Here is a 14,685-nt window from a genome sequence, read left to right as displayed (position 1 = left end):
CAAGAGGGATAGTTTTGTCTCTCTGTGGATAAGCAGAAAGACCAAACTGTCAGGCTGGTGGCGAGGTGTTAGATCAGCCCTGGCTGATTCAGCCTGAGCAGCGAGAGAAGTTTGACTGCTCCGTCCTGGGCAGGGCACGCATCCAGCTCTTTGCTGCTGCACCTTGACTATTGCTCTTACGTCAAGTAGATGACGCTTAGCTCAGATACGTGTCTAGTCTGTAATTGCGTGTTCTGCTTGCAAGAAGCTTTAACTTTTTTACTGTAAAAACTTTTTATTGTGAACAGTCTCCAGTGTGGTTAGGAGAGCTCAATCTCAGCTGATGCAGCATCCCACCCTTCCCGTTGTTGTAAGGGGCAGGATCCGATACTGATAACTTACAAACAGTGGTATAAGCAAGCTGTGGGTGTACTGGAGACGCTGGTGTTTGCTGTAAGCTGGTGGAGAAGGTGTTGCTAAATCTCTGAGTGAAATCCATGGCAACGCTGCCAACAATTGGCTTCCAAACCAGAATTAGGGTCCGTGGGAGCGGATCTGGAAAAGCCTCGTGAAGGCTGCATGGCCAAAACTGAGTAATTGCATTTTGTTCTAACTGAGCTCCTTCTTAATCACCATCGAGAGAAATTTGTGGAACCAATTTTTGGTTGTTTTTCAGTGAAAGGCCTGAAGTTTAGCCATATCTAATCTAAACAGCACGTACTGAGGATTGCATTGTACCTTCTATAGATGGAATTTGTTCTGAGGTCCACTCAACAGCAGAAAAAAAAGAGAGAGGGTTGTCAGATGCGATTATGTGGTAGTAACAATTAGCGTAGCTCCAGTCAGCTGAGATCCTGTGCAAGTGTGGTGGGAGATTAAAGTGGGCAGCCAGGGACAGCTACAGATTTCTGCAGCATTTTGTGAAGGCCAGTGCTTTTCACACAAGGGCAGGGCTAAAAGGAAGGGAACGAGAGTATCGCTGCTGCCAGGGGAGGATGGTGGCAAAGGGCACAGGTCTGTGCAGCATCTGTCACCAGACCAATACTGTGCTGTCTAAAATTTGTGGTTAAGATGCAGAAAGTCTTTTACTGGAAAATACCTTTTTAAAAAAAATATGTATTTTTAAATGTTCCTAAGGCTGCTATTTTAAAATATAAGTAAGTAAATGACTCCCTTCAGGTGTTTTTGATGAGGATAAAGTGCTCAAATGCTAGGGTTTTTTCTGGATACTTTTTTCCTTGGAATCTGAAAATCTCTATGCACTTTTTAAACTTTACTATGAATGTTTTTGTGAACAAAGAAGGAGCTTTAACAAACAGAAGGAAAAAGAGAGTTTTAGTAGCAGATAAAATTTTTGACAAGCGAAGAAATGTAAACCCTTGGGCTTATCATTTTGTGGCAACTAGAGCTCGAGCCTAGATCTGAGTTGGTTGATGTGGCAAGTTGAGACAGTTGTTTGAGAACAAGAAGAGTAAGGTGCTCATAGAGAGAATTCGATGGGGATGCTTTAACAGTATTTCCAGTTTTGATTGAAATTAAACAGTATCAGTACAAAAGAGGAGATTAATAAATGAGTAAGCCAACAGTTATATGTAAAAGCTAAATAAAAGGTGAGGCAAATAGTCTGAGAATATTTCAGAGACAACATAGTGGCCTCAAAAGAGAATATTTGGGGCAGCCACCTTCTTTGTCTCCCCAGGAAAATGGCATAACTGTAAGTGGGGTGTCCTGTCTGAATAGGTGCCAGGGAGCAACTGCCTCTGGATAAAAGCAAACAAAACCAAATTAAATAAATTTTGTTAGTTTGACTTACCAAGTTTATTGGCAACTGTTGATATGTAGCATTGTGAGGACTGAGATCCATGAGACCCGACTGCAGGCCAGTGTATAAAACTCGGATTCTGCAAATGCACGTTGTGGTGGGACTTTAAGGGACTCCTGCATTGGGGAAAAGCCCAGGTTCAGTGTGCTCTTAGAAGAATTCCTGTCTAGAAGGAAAATACTCAATTATGCTGCTGTTAGTTGGAGCAATCCATGCTCTTTGGTATCTCTGGGCATACAAGGGTCGTTACTGGAATCCTATGGGATTTGCTGTTCCACGCTGTGATGGGAGAGCAACGCAAGCCAACGGAACCCCGTGGCCACCCAGCCAGGTGAAGCCCCCGTGTATTGCGGCAGGTGTCACCTACAGCAGCAAAGCAACAGACTTTCCCCCCTCCCCCCCCCCCGGCCCCGAGACCAGCACCTAGGCTGCGCTACCCTGCGTGCCAGCGGCGTGCAGCAGGCAGCTGAGCTCAGGCCAAAGGCATGTGTTTGACGTGCCTCCCGCTCCTCCGACCACCTGGCGCCGCGTGCAAGGCGAAGCTGCAACCTGATGCTATAATGCATGACAGCCAGGTGTTCAGCTTCGCCGCCGCATACGTCAGCAGTACCAAACTTGATGGGCAGTGGTGTGAAAAATGATGACGATAACGCTAGCGGGAGAGCAGGTTGCTGTTCGACTGAAATGGGAATAAACCTTTAATCCAAAGGTGCAGGTGCTAAGGCATAAGGGAAGCCTTTGCTCTCATGCCGTGGGGTACGATGCTTACAGAAAGAGCATTATTTCAGGGTGCTTTACGGCACTGAACTTGCAGTGCTCTCTCCTGAATACTGTTGCTTTGTTGGGAAGGTAATTGCTCCTCTCCTAGGTGAAAACTAATGAGGGGGCGGCGGGGGGAAAATGACAGTATTTCTTCAGGAAGAGTTCAGGAATTGAATAATCCTAACCGCAAGCTGTTAGCCAAGTCATGAGTAGTTATATTTTGGATAGCTACATATTCAGGTTATGATGCAGCAGATTATGATGATGTTAGATTTGCTTTAAAACATCTATTAATCTTGGCAGAGGCCAGTCCTGTTCAGTTTAAGCATTTTTATGGTAGAGGAAGTCAAAGTTTAGCAAATGCCTCCGGTATCATCCTGGATTTAGGAAAACAACATCTTTCTTGCTGTCTTGGTTACATCCCATCAACTTATTTAACTCCTTTAAATTTCAATTTTTATATTTATATTACATTTGGTTCCTTGAAATACATAAGGGCAGGCCATCCTTTGCACACAACTGCTTTACAACGAACATTACACCGTACCTGATTTCAGTATATTGTTCTGTTTGTGTCTCCCAAACTGCCTGTTTTAAGTTTTGTGGAACCTGTCTACCAAGTAATGCCTCCAGGGTGCTTTCCCAGATACCCTTTCCGCACCATCAGAATCTTTAAGGGCTCTTATTGATTTTACTGGTGACACATGGAACGTCAGGTGCGTTTCCTGCCAAAACTGAGCATTATTATGCTTTCCTAACCAGAAATCCTGACCAGATCTCACCCAAAGGTCACACAGTGTTTGTCAGGAGTAGCAGAAAAGACAGTTCTGAGCCAGGGCTTGTCCCTCTGCCTTCCCACAGGCAGGGCTCCTTCGTGCTGAATGCCTGCCCCTCCTGAAGAGGGGTTGGCTTTACTTTTGGGCACTCAGGGTAGTATGATAAATACAGTGGAAAAGCAACAGGTTTGGCATTGAACATGGTTGTTGACTTGTAAGTGAAAGATATTTCTATAGGGAGAAAAGGTGATAGCTTTCAGGGTCACTGGTTACTTTGGATGCGTAAGGAGATTTAGAGCACAAATAGTCTAGGTTGAGGTTGACTCCTGGACACTAAGCTATTTCATTTTCTCTGGAAGCTACTATTTTGAAAGCCTGTATAGAGTGAATTATGTCCACTTCTGAAGAAAAGGAACAGTCCTTCCTGTAGCCTCATAAAGCTGTGGTGGTCAAGGTTGGGGAAAGTCAGCCAGATTTACACACAAGATGCTGCAGAGCTCACTGCTGATCCCGACATCTCCTCTACAGAGGCCTTCAAGGCTTGCTGTCATCGATACTTCTGGAATGCTGAGAAACCGACTGGAGAATGCCTGCTGTAACATTCTGCGTACCTCAAGTTCACCCTGCCCAGCCACCAAACAGATGATTCTGCTTAGTTTTTCAGTACCCCTGGTGATTAATGGCAGTAGGTGACTGCTGAATGAACCGTATGTTTGCACATCTCCATTGCTTTTTTCCCCACAGGATTGCTCCAGCAGATGCACTATCAGTTATTTTGTGATTATTTGGAAAGAGCCAAGAGCGAACAGAGCTGTGCTTCTAGCCTATTCAAATTCGGACGTTGGCCTGTAGCCCTAACTTATTCCTTTGAATCTCGTCAGGGCTTTTATAAACTAAATGGGAGAGACAACCGGCGCTTTAGTGTTTCCAGAGCTTGTTCACATCTTATTTCTATGGATTCAAACACGCCACGGGTGCATTTGGAGGGAGAGTTACAGTCTTACTGCTTACAGGGGAAGATTGCACAGAGAAGCAGATGCAGTTGCATTAGTAATTTACTGAGTGGTTCTTTGCCATGTGTCTTATTATTAAATCAATGCATAGATACCTACTTGCTGCAGATAACGTTGCTGGGATGAAGCTAAAGCGCGAGCACGCAGCTAACTTGGGTCAGTTACAACAGGTAACCAAGGTTCTTCATGACATCTTGGCTGAATCACGTAGGTACGGTGGTGTTTCGAAGTAAACTTGTCATGTAAAGCTTCTAGTTAGTGCTTTCCGTAACTAACTTTTTAAAATTATTGTTCAGTAAATTTGTAAGTGGAGGTGGGATCATTTGTTTGTCCATCCAGTGCTTCCCATTATAACACCCTGCTTTGCCTTGCTGTAACTTTAACAAAATGTAGCGGCCTGGAGTGAACTGTCCAAGCCTAGTCTCAGGCTGATTTCTTTTTTAAAACATTTAGCCAAAAGAGCTCATTCACATCCAAGAATGAGTCAATTCAATAATTTCCCTGATTAAAAAAGAAACCACCCAAAAAAATGTACAAAACCCCTGAAAACACCGATGAACAATCTCAAAGACCAAACCTAGGCTCTACAGAGCTGAGGAAAAGCCACCTGAAGCTATGAATGGATTTGGCCTTTAGGTGTTCCTTTGAAATCTGCTCGTATTTAGCAAAACAGTATATCTGCGAAAAACTGCAGCTTGCATATGCTTAGTGGTGATGACTTCTGTGTCAGCTGTTAAATTCCCCCAAGGCTGCATTTCAGCATGTTGGAAGGTTTCCCCCCCAACTGCGCAGAGCAGAAGTGGGACGGATGGGATCTGGTTAGCGGGCAGGAGGGGGTTGCTGCCGGGGGGCTGCTCCCCCTGCGAACGGGGTCGTGGGGCAGAGCGTGGAGGCGGCTGGGGGCAGGCTGGGAGGTGCCATGGAAAATGGGAAGAGAAGTGCTGCCTAATTCACCGTGTAGCTGGAACCAGGAAAGTGGTAGGGGTAGGATGGCACTGGGAAGGGCTGGCTCCTGCTGGAACTGGGCAAGCGGTAGGGGTAGGATGGCACTGGGAAGGGCAGGGAGGGGAGGAGCTGGGCAGTAGAGCCAAGGGGAAGAGCTGAAGCGGAATCGAGCGGAGGAACCGCTCCATTGCAGGTGTGCACACACATCTTGGGGCACCTGAACGCTGCCTTGGGAGGCTGGATTCTACCTGTGTGGTTCCTATGAGGTTCTTAACATGCCAGGCAAGGAAACAAGGCTGTTTATTGCTCAGAAATTATTCCTTGTTGCCTATTTTCATCTTACACAGCTTAACAGTGAGATCTGAGTGACACATTAAGCAGTCACAGATGCTGCTGAAGTCTTTAGGACCTGAGCCTTGGAAATATAAGGATGTACCAATAAGAACTGAATGAATTGTTGACATCTCATATTGATTGTCAACAAACACATCAATTATGAATCACTCAGCAGCTAAAATCAACGAGATGAAAGGCCAGTGTGTGTTCCTTGGGTAGCTGCTTCTTTGTGAGATCAACATTAAAAACATGAGAGCCAGGACTGCTCTATGAGAGTTTCAAGTTTGCCAAAATATGAAGGACACATACTGCATAAAATTTCCATGGACTAAAATTTTTCTGAATGTCAAGATGGGAATGTTGGTTGGAGTAGATGCTTTTGGGAATTCATATTCTTTCTTTTCTCGTTTTTGGTTTATTTTTGTTTTTACAGATACCAGCAAAAAAAGATCCCATCCCTTCTGCACCACATTTGTGCCAGGTACGGTTATTACCAGGCAGCCAACGATGTCACTTATGGGGGGTAAGTGAATTTACGTTGGCTCCAGTTTAGCTATTGTCAGTAAAAATAATCACGCAGGTGTCGTAACGGGACTTCGGTGCAGACTGGGAACATATTTTGTTTGCTATCGATTCTGAAATCCGTGCTGCCGCACCTCTGCGGCTGTTGCCATATGAACTGACCCAATGAAAGCTCGTGAAGGTCTCACCACGCAGTACCACGGGGGTTAATATGAAGTCTCTGCACGGTTTAAGAGGCTTTTGGTACACCACATGCAGAGAAAGACTGTTGGTGGTTCATATGGGCAGGATGGGACCGTTTGATGCCTGGATATCACGAGTTAAAAGTCAAAGGGCAAAACGCTGGTCCCCCTTAAAGGCAGTGGGACTTTGCTGCCGCAAAGCCGGGATTTCTCCCTTAACTCTTGGTTTGGCAGAGGAAGGAATTGTGTTGTACTTTTACTTCTTGTGGCTTCACCAAGGCTCTGTATTCTGAGAGTTTTTAAATTCTGTTTTACTTGCTCTGATTGTGTTTTGTGGGAAACTAAATTGCAAGTGTATTTAAGGGCCCCAGAGACCTGTCTGATGAGCTACATCAGGAGAAGCCGAACATCTGCTCGATGCTTGGACACAGCTTTAGCAGAACTCCTAATCGGTCGAAAGAAACTGCAGAAAATCTGTTTGCTTTTAAGTTCCAAACCTCATCGCTCAAACTTTAAATTTTAATGTGTTTACAATACAAATTTAAAAATAAAAGTAGAAAACGCGATACAAAATATTTACCACCTAGGCAGAAAATATATGAAAGAGAAAGGGAAAGAAAACCAAGTGTTTCTTGTAGTTTTAGGGTGGTTTAACACAAAGGGAAATTCAAAACTGAATTCTGGAATATAACAAAAATGTGTATCATACTAGCATGAAAAGGTTTTAACAGCAATTGTGTTGTTAAACACCTGTTTCATCAGCTGTATTTCACATGTGAAATGAAATGGACTTTATAGTAAATAGATATTTTTAATTTCAATTAACAATTTTTTACCATAAGAAAAAAAACGTACAGAATTTGTGTGGAAATCTGTGTCCTGTGTTTACTCAAATAAAGATAATACTTTGCTGCAAACTTTTAAATATAATAAAATGCATTTAATAGCAATCTTTCATGGTATCATCGTTATTTATGGACATAACATTCAAAGTATGGAAATTCAGTTGTGGATCAAAATGACCGTAAAAACAGTAACCCAAAGAACCTTATAAACATGTCAACACCCATCATTTATCACAGATGGCTCATACCAATGTAAAAAACATATAAAATGTAGTATAATTCTCAACATATGGTTTACTTTTGCTGCATTGTTCCTACATATTATTTGTGTTAAAATCCAGGAAATTATATTATGAAGAGAATATTGGTTTTTGTTTATTAAACTAAAGTACAGGTTAAAGTCATTCTTTTCTTGTGATGAACATATACCAACAGTGATTAAAAAATAAACATTTATTTACAAAATACTGATGCATACATATTACACAAGTCAGTTATATCAAAGTGGTTGGTTTTTTAAACAATATCTGTAGCAACCAACTATTTGCATTGGTTTATCATAGTGCAAATGGTAATGTTGCAAAGGCAAGTTGTAATGTGGGGTTAGGATTTGACTGTCAGACTTCTTGGCTGCCTTTTGTTTTACTACGTCTAGAAAATCAATTCCCTTTCATTTAAAAAATAGCTATTTCTTGCGAATGTTGAATAGTGTACCTGAGGATAGGGCAAATTCGTTATTAGTCTAAATTCTTTCACTTAGATAACTACCTTTCTATTTACTCAGCCTGCTTACGTAGCACCATTGCCATTGATAACTAACATACTAATGAGAAAAAGGAATGGAAACACGCTAAATACACTATGCCATCCCTAATTTCAGGATTTGTCCATTTATGTGGAATTTCATCTGATACGTTTCACAATTCTGCACTATATATTCAAGTGTTTAAGGATGATTCTGGTGGTGTGGTGTAGTGGTGTATAGGTTACCAGTATATATTTTTCCTGTAAATACAATACTAGGTGAAGCTGTGAAGAAATGGCCTTAAAAGCCCACTCCTTCGGTCCACAGGTGAGAAGGAGCTTGCTTTTGATTGCCAACACGTACTGAAACCTGTGTGTAAATTTGCGTCAGAATGAGTGAAATATTGGTTCCCTCACAAGATAAGAACTCGGTGTGATAAATCCGGTGATTTTGATCGTAGCTTTTCTGTTCCGCCAGCTCGGAGGCAGCCAGCGGGTGACTGTATCGTCCTTTAGTTCACGTTCCTGTAGCTGCTGCAGCGCTAAATCTGTCCGATAGCCTATCATACAGCGTGTAGGATGTCGGCAATGCCTAGCGTACGTAACTTCACAGTTTCAAAGACTGGTGAGGGGGTATAGTGTTAATTTTTTATTTTTTTTTTCGGTAGCTTCCACAATGTATGAAGCGGTGGATCAACCGACGATCTCATGAGCACCCGCAGCGATCTACAACCATGGCCGGTATCTTGCCGTATATGATTTGTTCTTTGCCGTTGAAGTACAGCATGTTTATGGGGGACATCTTGGTGGGCGTGCAGCAAGGGCCTGCCGAACCCCTGGGGTTCGCTTGGTGTACCAGGTGCGTGTGCGGGTACTTTTGTAAAAACACAAATTCGCATTCTCCGGAGCAGTAATTGGCTTTGTATCTTTTAGGTGCGATAATCCAGTCCCATCCAAAAGCTTCAAAATCCACGGTCAGCGGGTAGCGACAGCATCGGGATTCTGTCGAGTGCTCGTCGCAGTCGAGGCCGAAATCTCTGCGGGACCGTTTCGGTGTGTCTGTAACTCTGACCTCTAAAAATGGGTTCTGCGAGGAGAGGAGAAGGAATCTGAAGCATTACTGAGGTAAGCCTAGGTTCAGTAAAAACGTGCAAATAAATAATAGTTCAGACAGAGATGCATCATGTTAACATTCTCAAATCATGCTCACAAACAAAACTTGTCTTCCTGCAAATCTCTGCTACAGTTGATCTCTGCTTGAGGATTATTCCTATTTTTCATGCTGAGGACAAACATTTCCCTGCTGTTTCCTCTATAAAGAGCTTTAATTCCTGAGCATCTGTTCCTGAAATCACCATTATCTCAGTGTTAGCATCATTTCTGGTAACAGCTAAAAGAACGTTTCAGAAATTTGGAGGATGCTGGGTTTTGACTTTCGATGTGGGTTTGGTTTTAAACTCAACAAGAGCTTTTTTTTTTCTCTCCCCCCACCCCCCACCCCCCTTCTCTGCAGAAGAACTCCCAAAGGGAAACAAATAACTCCAAAAACTTGCAAAGGGCAGGACCAATTGGTGTTGGTCTCCCTATTGTGAGTCCTTCTGAAATTGCCTCCTTCAAAATCATACTGAGTCGAGGCTTTCTGGGTATCAAGGAAGGCTTCTAGTCCAGACCAAGGAGGACAAAATTTGCTCCATCACTGCTGCTGTGCTTAAATGACTGCAGTAGAAAGGAGCATTTCACTTGCTCGTACGGGTTGCTGATACTTCACAGCTTTCCCCCCTGCCAGAGGGCTGAATTTGCTGCCCTGGATTTGGAGGGGCAGCTAATATTTTGACTCCCGAAAGAGCCCTGTGGCCAGGAATGTACTTTTGGCAGATCTCCGAGCCACGTGCCTCCTACTGAAGGTGTGTTTCCACCGTCACCAACTGAGAATAGAACGAAATTGCAACCTCCGCAATCATGAGTTTGAAAAAGCTCCCAGTTTTCTTCCCTTCCGGACACAGATTTCAGCCCCGTGTGTCGGTTTGTTACTGCCCCGTGAAGGAAGACTGTTCCTGAGGAGTAAATAACAGCCTGGCTAATTTTGTTACTTGGGTTTGCGCCTTCCAAGATACCCGCCTTCACAGCTGCAAGTGGTCCAGCTGCTGGAGATGCTCCTCCCAAAGGTAAATGATGTGGGGAGGGGCTTGGTGAGAGGAGCGTCCCTGTACTGGCAGCTGCTGGGGACCAGCCAGAGGGAAGGGAAGAGAAAGTTCCTTTCCCGTTATCAGTTATCAGCCGTGCATTTAACCCTGCCCTGCTGCTGGATCGGCTTATTTTCATAGATGATGGCAACTGTGGATTATGCACGTGTGTTATCATTTGGATGGATGGAGGCAGTGAGGGCATTCCTTGTCATGATATCCAGCTGGCCTGTTTCAAGTGTGGGAGATCCACGTCTGTACTGGATCTACAACTATGTTATCACAGCGTTTTTCCTTTAAGTTCTCTTTAACTGCATTATACTGCAATGAAGTTGCACGTTACATAGCTACACAAACACGATTGGACTCGATGATCTTAAAGGCCTTTTCGAACCTAAATGATTCTGTGATTCTATGATAAATAGATTGACCTAGTGCACAGAAGTAAAAGTCAAATAATATTCCTTATACTTCATTCGAAGGGAGGGATGTCCTGGTTGTGATAGGTTCAGGAATTTTTATAGGCTGTAGGTGATTAGTGAGTTGCAGAAACAAACAAGGAAAATGCTGTCATTTAACAGGTATACCTCAGGTTTAATTTGCTCATCTATACTTGCAAAAAGAAAACCCAGGTAGTTATTTTATGCTCTTCCTCATCATTATGACTCATTTATTGAATCAAGCAGAATTCCTCCATTCAAGCATTTCTAATAGGTGGAATGATGCACTCCATCACACACTGACAGGTGCAGAACTTAACACTCACGTGAAGACCTGTTCTTATCTTCATAAACACAGATAATTCTTGCTGTTAACAGGAAAAATATGCATACAGAGTAGGGAGAAACTCCCTCGCTTTCTCAGCAGTATCAGAGGCATCTTTCCTATCACTGAAAGAATCGACTGTTCTTTTGGCTTTATGCAAATTAATTGCTCATTAAGCAGTATTTGCTCTCAAATTTGAAAACAACATCACTTTGATAGTGCCATCCGTCAGTAATTACCAGAACATTTTCTAGTTAATGCCTCTCAACACCCCCCCGAAGTGCTGCTGCGATTTGTCGCAGGGAATCGAAGGCAGAGGAATGCTGTTGATTTTGACATGATCAGAGAGCCAAGAACAAAAGGATTAGATACACAGAAACATTATCTTCCATTCCCTAAACAAGGCTACCATTTTATCCTTAAAACACAACTTAAATGCTTTCCAATAAAACGCAAGATATGTAAATGGGATTTTTCTAAATAAACTTACCAATCCATCTTCACCTGGTCCTGGGAAAGTTACAGCAAGATCTCGTCCATTCTCATCAAAAGCTTTTATTTCGATGCCTAAATTGGATTCAGGCTGTTTGAGCCAATTTTGCAACACTGTCTTCACATCAATACTCTGCCAAATACCAGTGCCTGGGTTCATGTCAAGTTTCAAAGATCGAATTCCAGTATATCTTGTACCGTCTTTCATGGGTTTAATAAGTCTCAGGATCTGCACAAACACTGTTGTAGGTTTTTGGACTTGCCTCAAGTATATCCACAATTGTGCCTTTACTACTTTGTTATATTGTATTTTAGAGCTAAACTTAAAGAAGCAACATTTTGGTTTTCCCTCCATTTGTACAAGAAAATCAGCTATAAATGAATGGAAAGAACAGATTACTAAACAGGGAACAAAAAAAGAAATATGCATATATAAACCCCGATTTATTTATTTATTTTCCAGACCATGCATAAAATCTTACAATATGTTATAAACTGTACCGGTAACAAAGGGGATTTAACTTAAATCATTTTCTGTGGTTTATGCTCCACAGCAGCTTTAATGGATGACAACAAAATCATTACGCTATCACCTGAAAGTAGCATAATGTGGCAAGGAAACGATGCTCGGTTTGTGAACAGGCTGCAATAACGTTTGGCTCATCATTTTCTAACCAGGTGTGGCTGGTGCCGCCTGCTCGGTGGGCTCAGCAGGGCAGAGGAGCGCTCAGGCTGCAGCTGGGAAATGATAGGCAAGCAGGGCAAGGTGCGTGCCGGGGAGGAGCTGTGCAGTCCTCCGGGTGCTCAGGGCTCTGATCCCTGGTACTGGGGCTGGGGGCTGACCTGTACCACTGCAAAAAAGCCTCTTTCCCACGGGAGAACTCGGTGGGGGGGAGAGGGCACAGCCTATTCTGCTTGGCAGTGACTACTACCGGCTCGCTTCTGCTAGTCATCTCCTGAGGACCTTCATAAAGCACGCAGGACAGCAACCTCACGTGAGCTGACTCGACTTGCCTGCACGATCTGCCTATTTCTTATCTAATAAATAGCCTGAGTGTGCTCCACATTGTACAGACAGAGGCCACCGTGGGCAAGCCAGGCAAACACTTTAATTTCCCCCCTCGAGGCGGGGGGGAAATAATCGAGAGGCTATTAATCTAAGGCTCGTTTTGTTTTCATTTGAACAATATTATAGGAAAGTCATGTGCAGCGCTGCGCTCCTCCTTCCCTTCCCGTAGCCTCCGGGGCAGCTGTCATACCTAGCCATGGCAATATCTTTCCATGCCAGGATAAAACGGGTGGTACCGACCTGAAACGGTGCGGGGCTTTGGCATTCATAAATCTCGCCACTTAAGGTACCTGTCTCTGGTGCATTTAACAGAGTTCAAGGGCTTTTTATAAAAAGCAGGAAACGAACTCGGTTCAATGAAGTAGAATGACTTTCCTTCAGTCACTGCAATTATGTAACCACTCAATTAAAAATAGTTATAAACCCTTGGATGTAATAGGCTGGGGTAAAACTGCTGGCAGACCTCAGCCTTGCAATAAGGCTGCAGTAATACCTTGCTATGAAGGACACATCTTACTAATTAATTAAAGTTCGCCAATTTTACAGCCGAAGTTACTTTTTCATCAATGCGTACGTTTTTAGCTGGCCAGAGCAGCTGATATTATTCTACCATGCTTATTGTAAGGATATCTGTGGCTGCTGACATGCCTTATACGTCCTGTCATCTTTTTCCTTTTTGACATCATATTCGTGTTATTTAAATAAACCAGCTGCCATAGCCAAATACTTCAGCTGATGAAGAACATAAGATACTATAGTATTAGCCGTGCAAAAGATACTTGATAGGAGCCGTAGCAGATGTTTAGCACTCAGAAGACAACTCAGAATCTGCTCATTCAGTAAATGCCTTCATTCTTCCTTGGCACATCTACTGGAGCTGACTGCTATAGCATGGACTTTTTAACATTTAAATCTGTTACACACATATTTGCTTTAAATCTATAGTTTTAACTCAGGGGTGGGTGGTGCTAGTTTAATGGGATCAGCAAAGAAGCAAGAATTTAACTCTGTACTTACACTTGCCATAACGTGTTGCAGTTAGGTGGGTCTGGTGCTCTGAGCTGTATTTCTGCCAGTTTCTACCGCTTCTAAAAATACTGGGCAGCGAAACTTCCCTCAGAAAAATACACTTCTCTTGTTATCTGCGCTCGTACTTTGCATCTGCGCTCGGAAATGCCCTGAGTCCTGCAGATAACAAAGTCCCCTAAACTGCAGACCTCCCTTTGCTTTCTAAGGCAATGGGCAAATCCTAAGTGCTACAGGGCACACGCGTTATTAGGAGCCGAAAACCAAACAGTAAAACAAAGGATCGCAACACGGTCGTCTGAACCTGGCTCGAATTCTTTAGAAATAACGCTCTCCTCCCTCCCTCTAGCAGACTCCAGCCAGCAGCCTGTTGGGAGAGCCCCAGGAGGAGTTGCGTGGCTCCACAGCGGGGAGACAACTCTCTCGGAGGAGCAGCGGAGGCGAAAGCAGCAGGGTTACTTACACTCCGTAGGCATTGTGATAATCGTTTCGGTGGTGGCATGATAGTCATCGTCTTCCAAAGAGCCATCGCTACTGTCGTCCCTCTGGACGTCATACTGATCAATCAGTTCCTGTAGTGGAGGAGCTTTGGGTAAAAGTTGTTTAATAACATCCCTGCTAATGTTAGGAGCTTGCTCCAGGCGCAGTTTGCTGAGGATTTGAATTTTTATGGCTTCTATTCTGGAAGATTTTGTATTCTGTCTCCACGTACAAGCGTTGCACAGTCCATCTTTTTCAGCGTTCTCTGCGGGCTGACTACCGTCATCGAGAGCCACCGGATCAACTGAAATCAGCATGAACAGGTAAATACAAACACAGATCGCTAGCTTTTGCATGATCTCACATTCAGTGCAGCGCTTTTCCCTTTTTTTTTCCTTTTTCTTTTTTTTTTTTTCCCCCTTGTTCCCCTCCCCCTTTCCCTTTCAGTACTGAACAGATCCGTGAAAGCAAATGCAATCTGAGAGACAGCTTGCCACACTGGTGTACCTTATATATTCCAAGGGGGCTTTTTATACTCCAACTTTGATTAGGCTCATGTCGTCAAACCCGAGGATTGGTTGCTGTCCCAACAATGAATCTGGCTGTCAGAGGGTAAAGCCCTGTCGATCACAAGTCACTAGACAGCGTTTAGTTACAGCCAAGGGTGAGCTGATTTATCTGGGCGCTTCGCAGAGGATATGCCTTCACATGCTGAAAGGATATATTTCCAAGTATTGCGGGCAG

General features: G+C 43.5%; 1 protein-coding gene across 1 annotated transcript; it reads right to left on the bottom strand.

Annotated features, from left to right (window-relative positions):
* Positions 1-7,224: 7,224 nt before the first annotated feature.
* MSTN (myostatin) lies at positions 7,225-14,449 on the bottom strand. The gene is made up of 3 exons (XM_005241307.4): positions 13,925-14,449; positions 11,365-11,738; positions 7,225-9,013 (listed from the first exon to the last, which is right to left on the bottom strand). Exons 1-3 carry the CDS (start codon positions 14,295-14,297, stop codon positions 8,633-8,635), a joined length of 1,128 nt encoding a protein of 375 aa, XP_005241364.1. The 5' UTR covers positions 14,298-14,449; the 3' UTR covers positions 7,225-8,632.
* Between the last annotated feature and the right edge of the window lie 236 nt (positions 14,450-14,685).

Source organism: Falco peregrinus, chromosome 8, assembly GCF_023634155.1.
Source record: "Falco peregrinus isolate bFalPer1 chromosome 8, bFalPer1.pri, whole genome shotgun sequence".
In the NCBI taxonomy this organism is placed as follows: Eukaryota; Metazoa; Chordata; class Aves; order Falconiformes; family Falconidae; genus Falco; species Falco peregrinus.
The sequence above is the reverse complement of the archived record's forward strand: the minus strand, read 5'-3'. Positions and strand labels throughout refer to the sequence as shown.

What these genes read in the sequence shown, in the direction of transcription:
- MSTN (XM_005241307.4), bottom strand. Translation starts at nt 14,297, where the DNA reads ATGCAAAAGCTAGCGATCTGTGTTTGTATTTACCTGTTCATGCTGATT. An exon ending in TATCACAATGCCTACGGAGT is followed by an intron (nt 11,739 to 13,924) that starts GTAAGTAACCCT and finishes ATTCATTTATAG; the next exon opens with CTGATTTTCTTGTACAAATG. An exon ending in GACCAGGTGAAGATGGATTG is followed by an intron (nt 9,014 to 11,364) that starts GTAAGTTTATTT and finishes CTCTCCTCGCAG; the next exon opens with AACCCATTTTTAGAGGTCAG.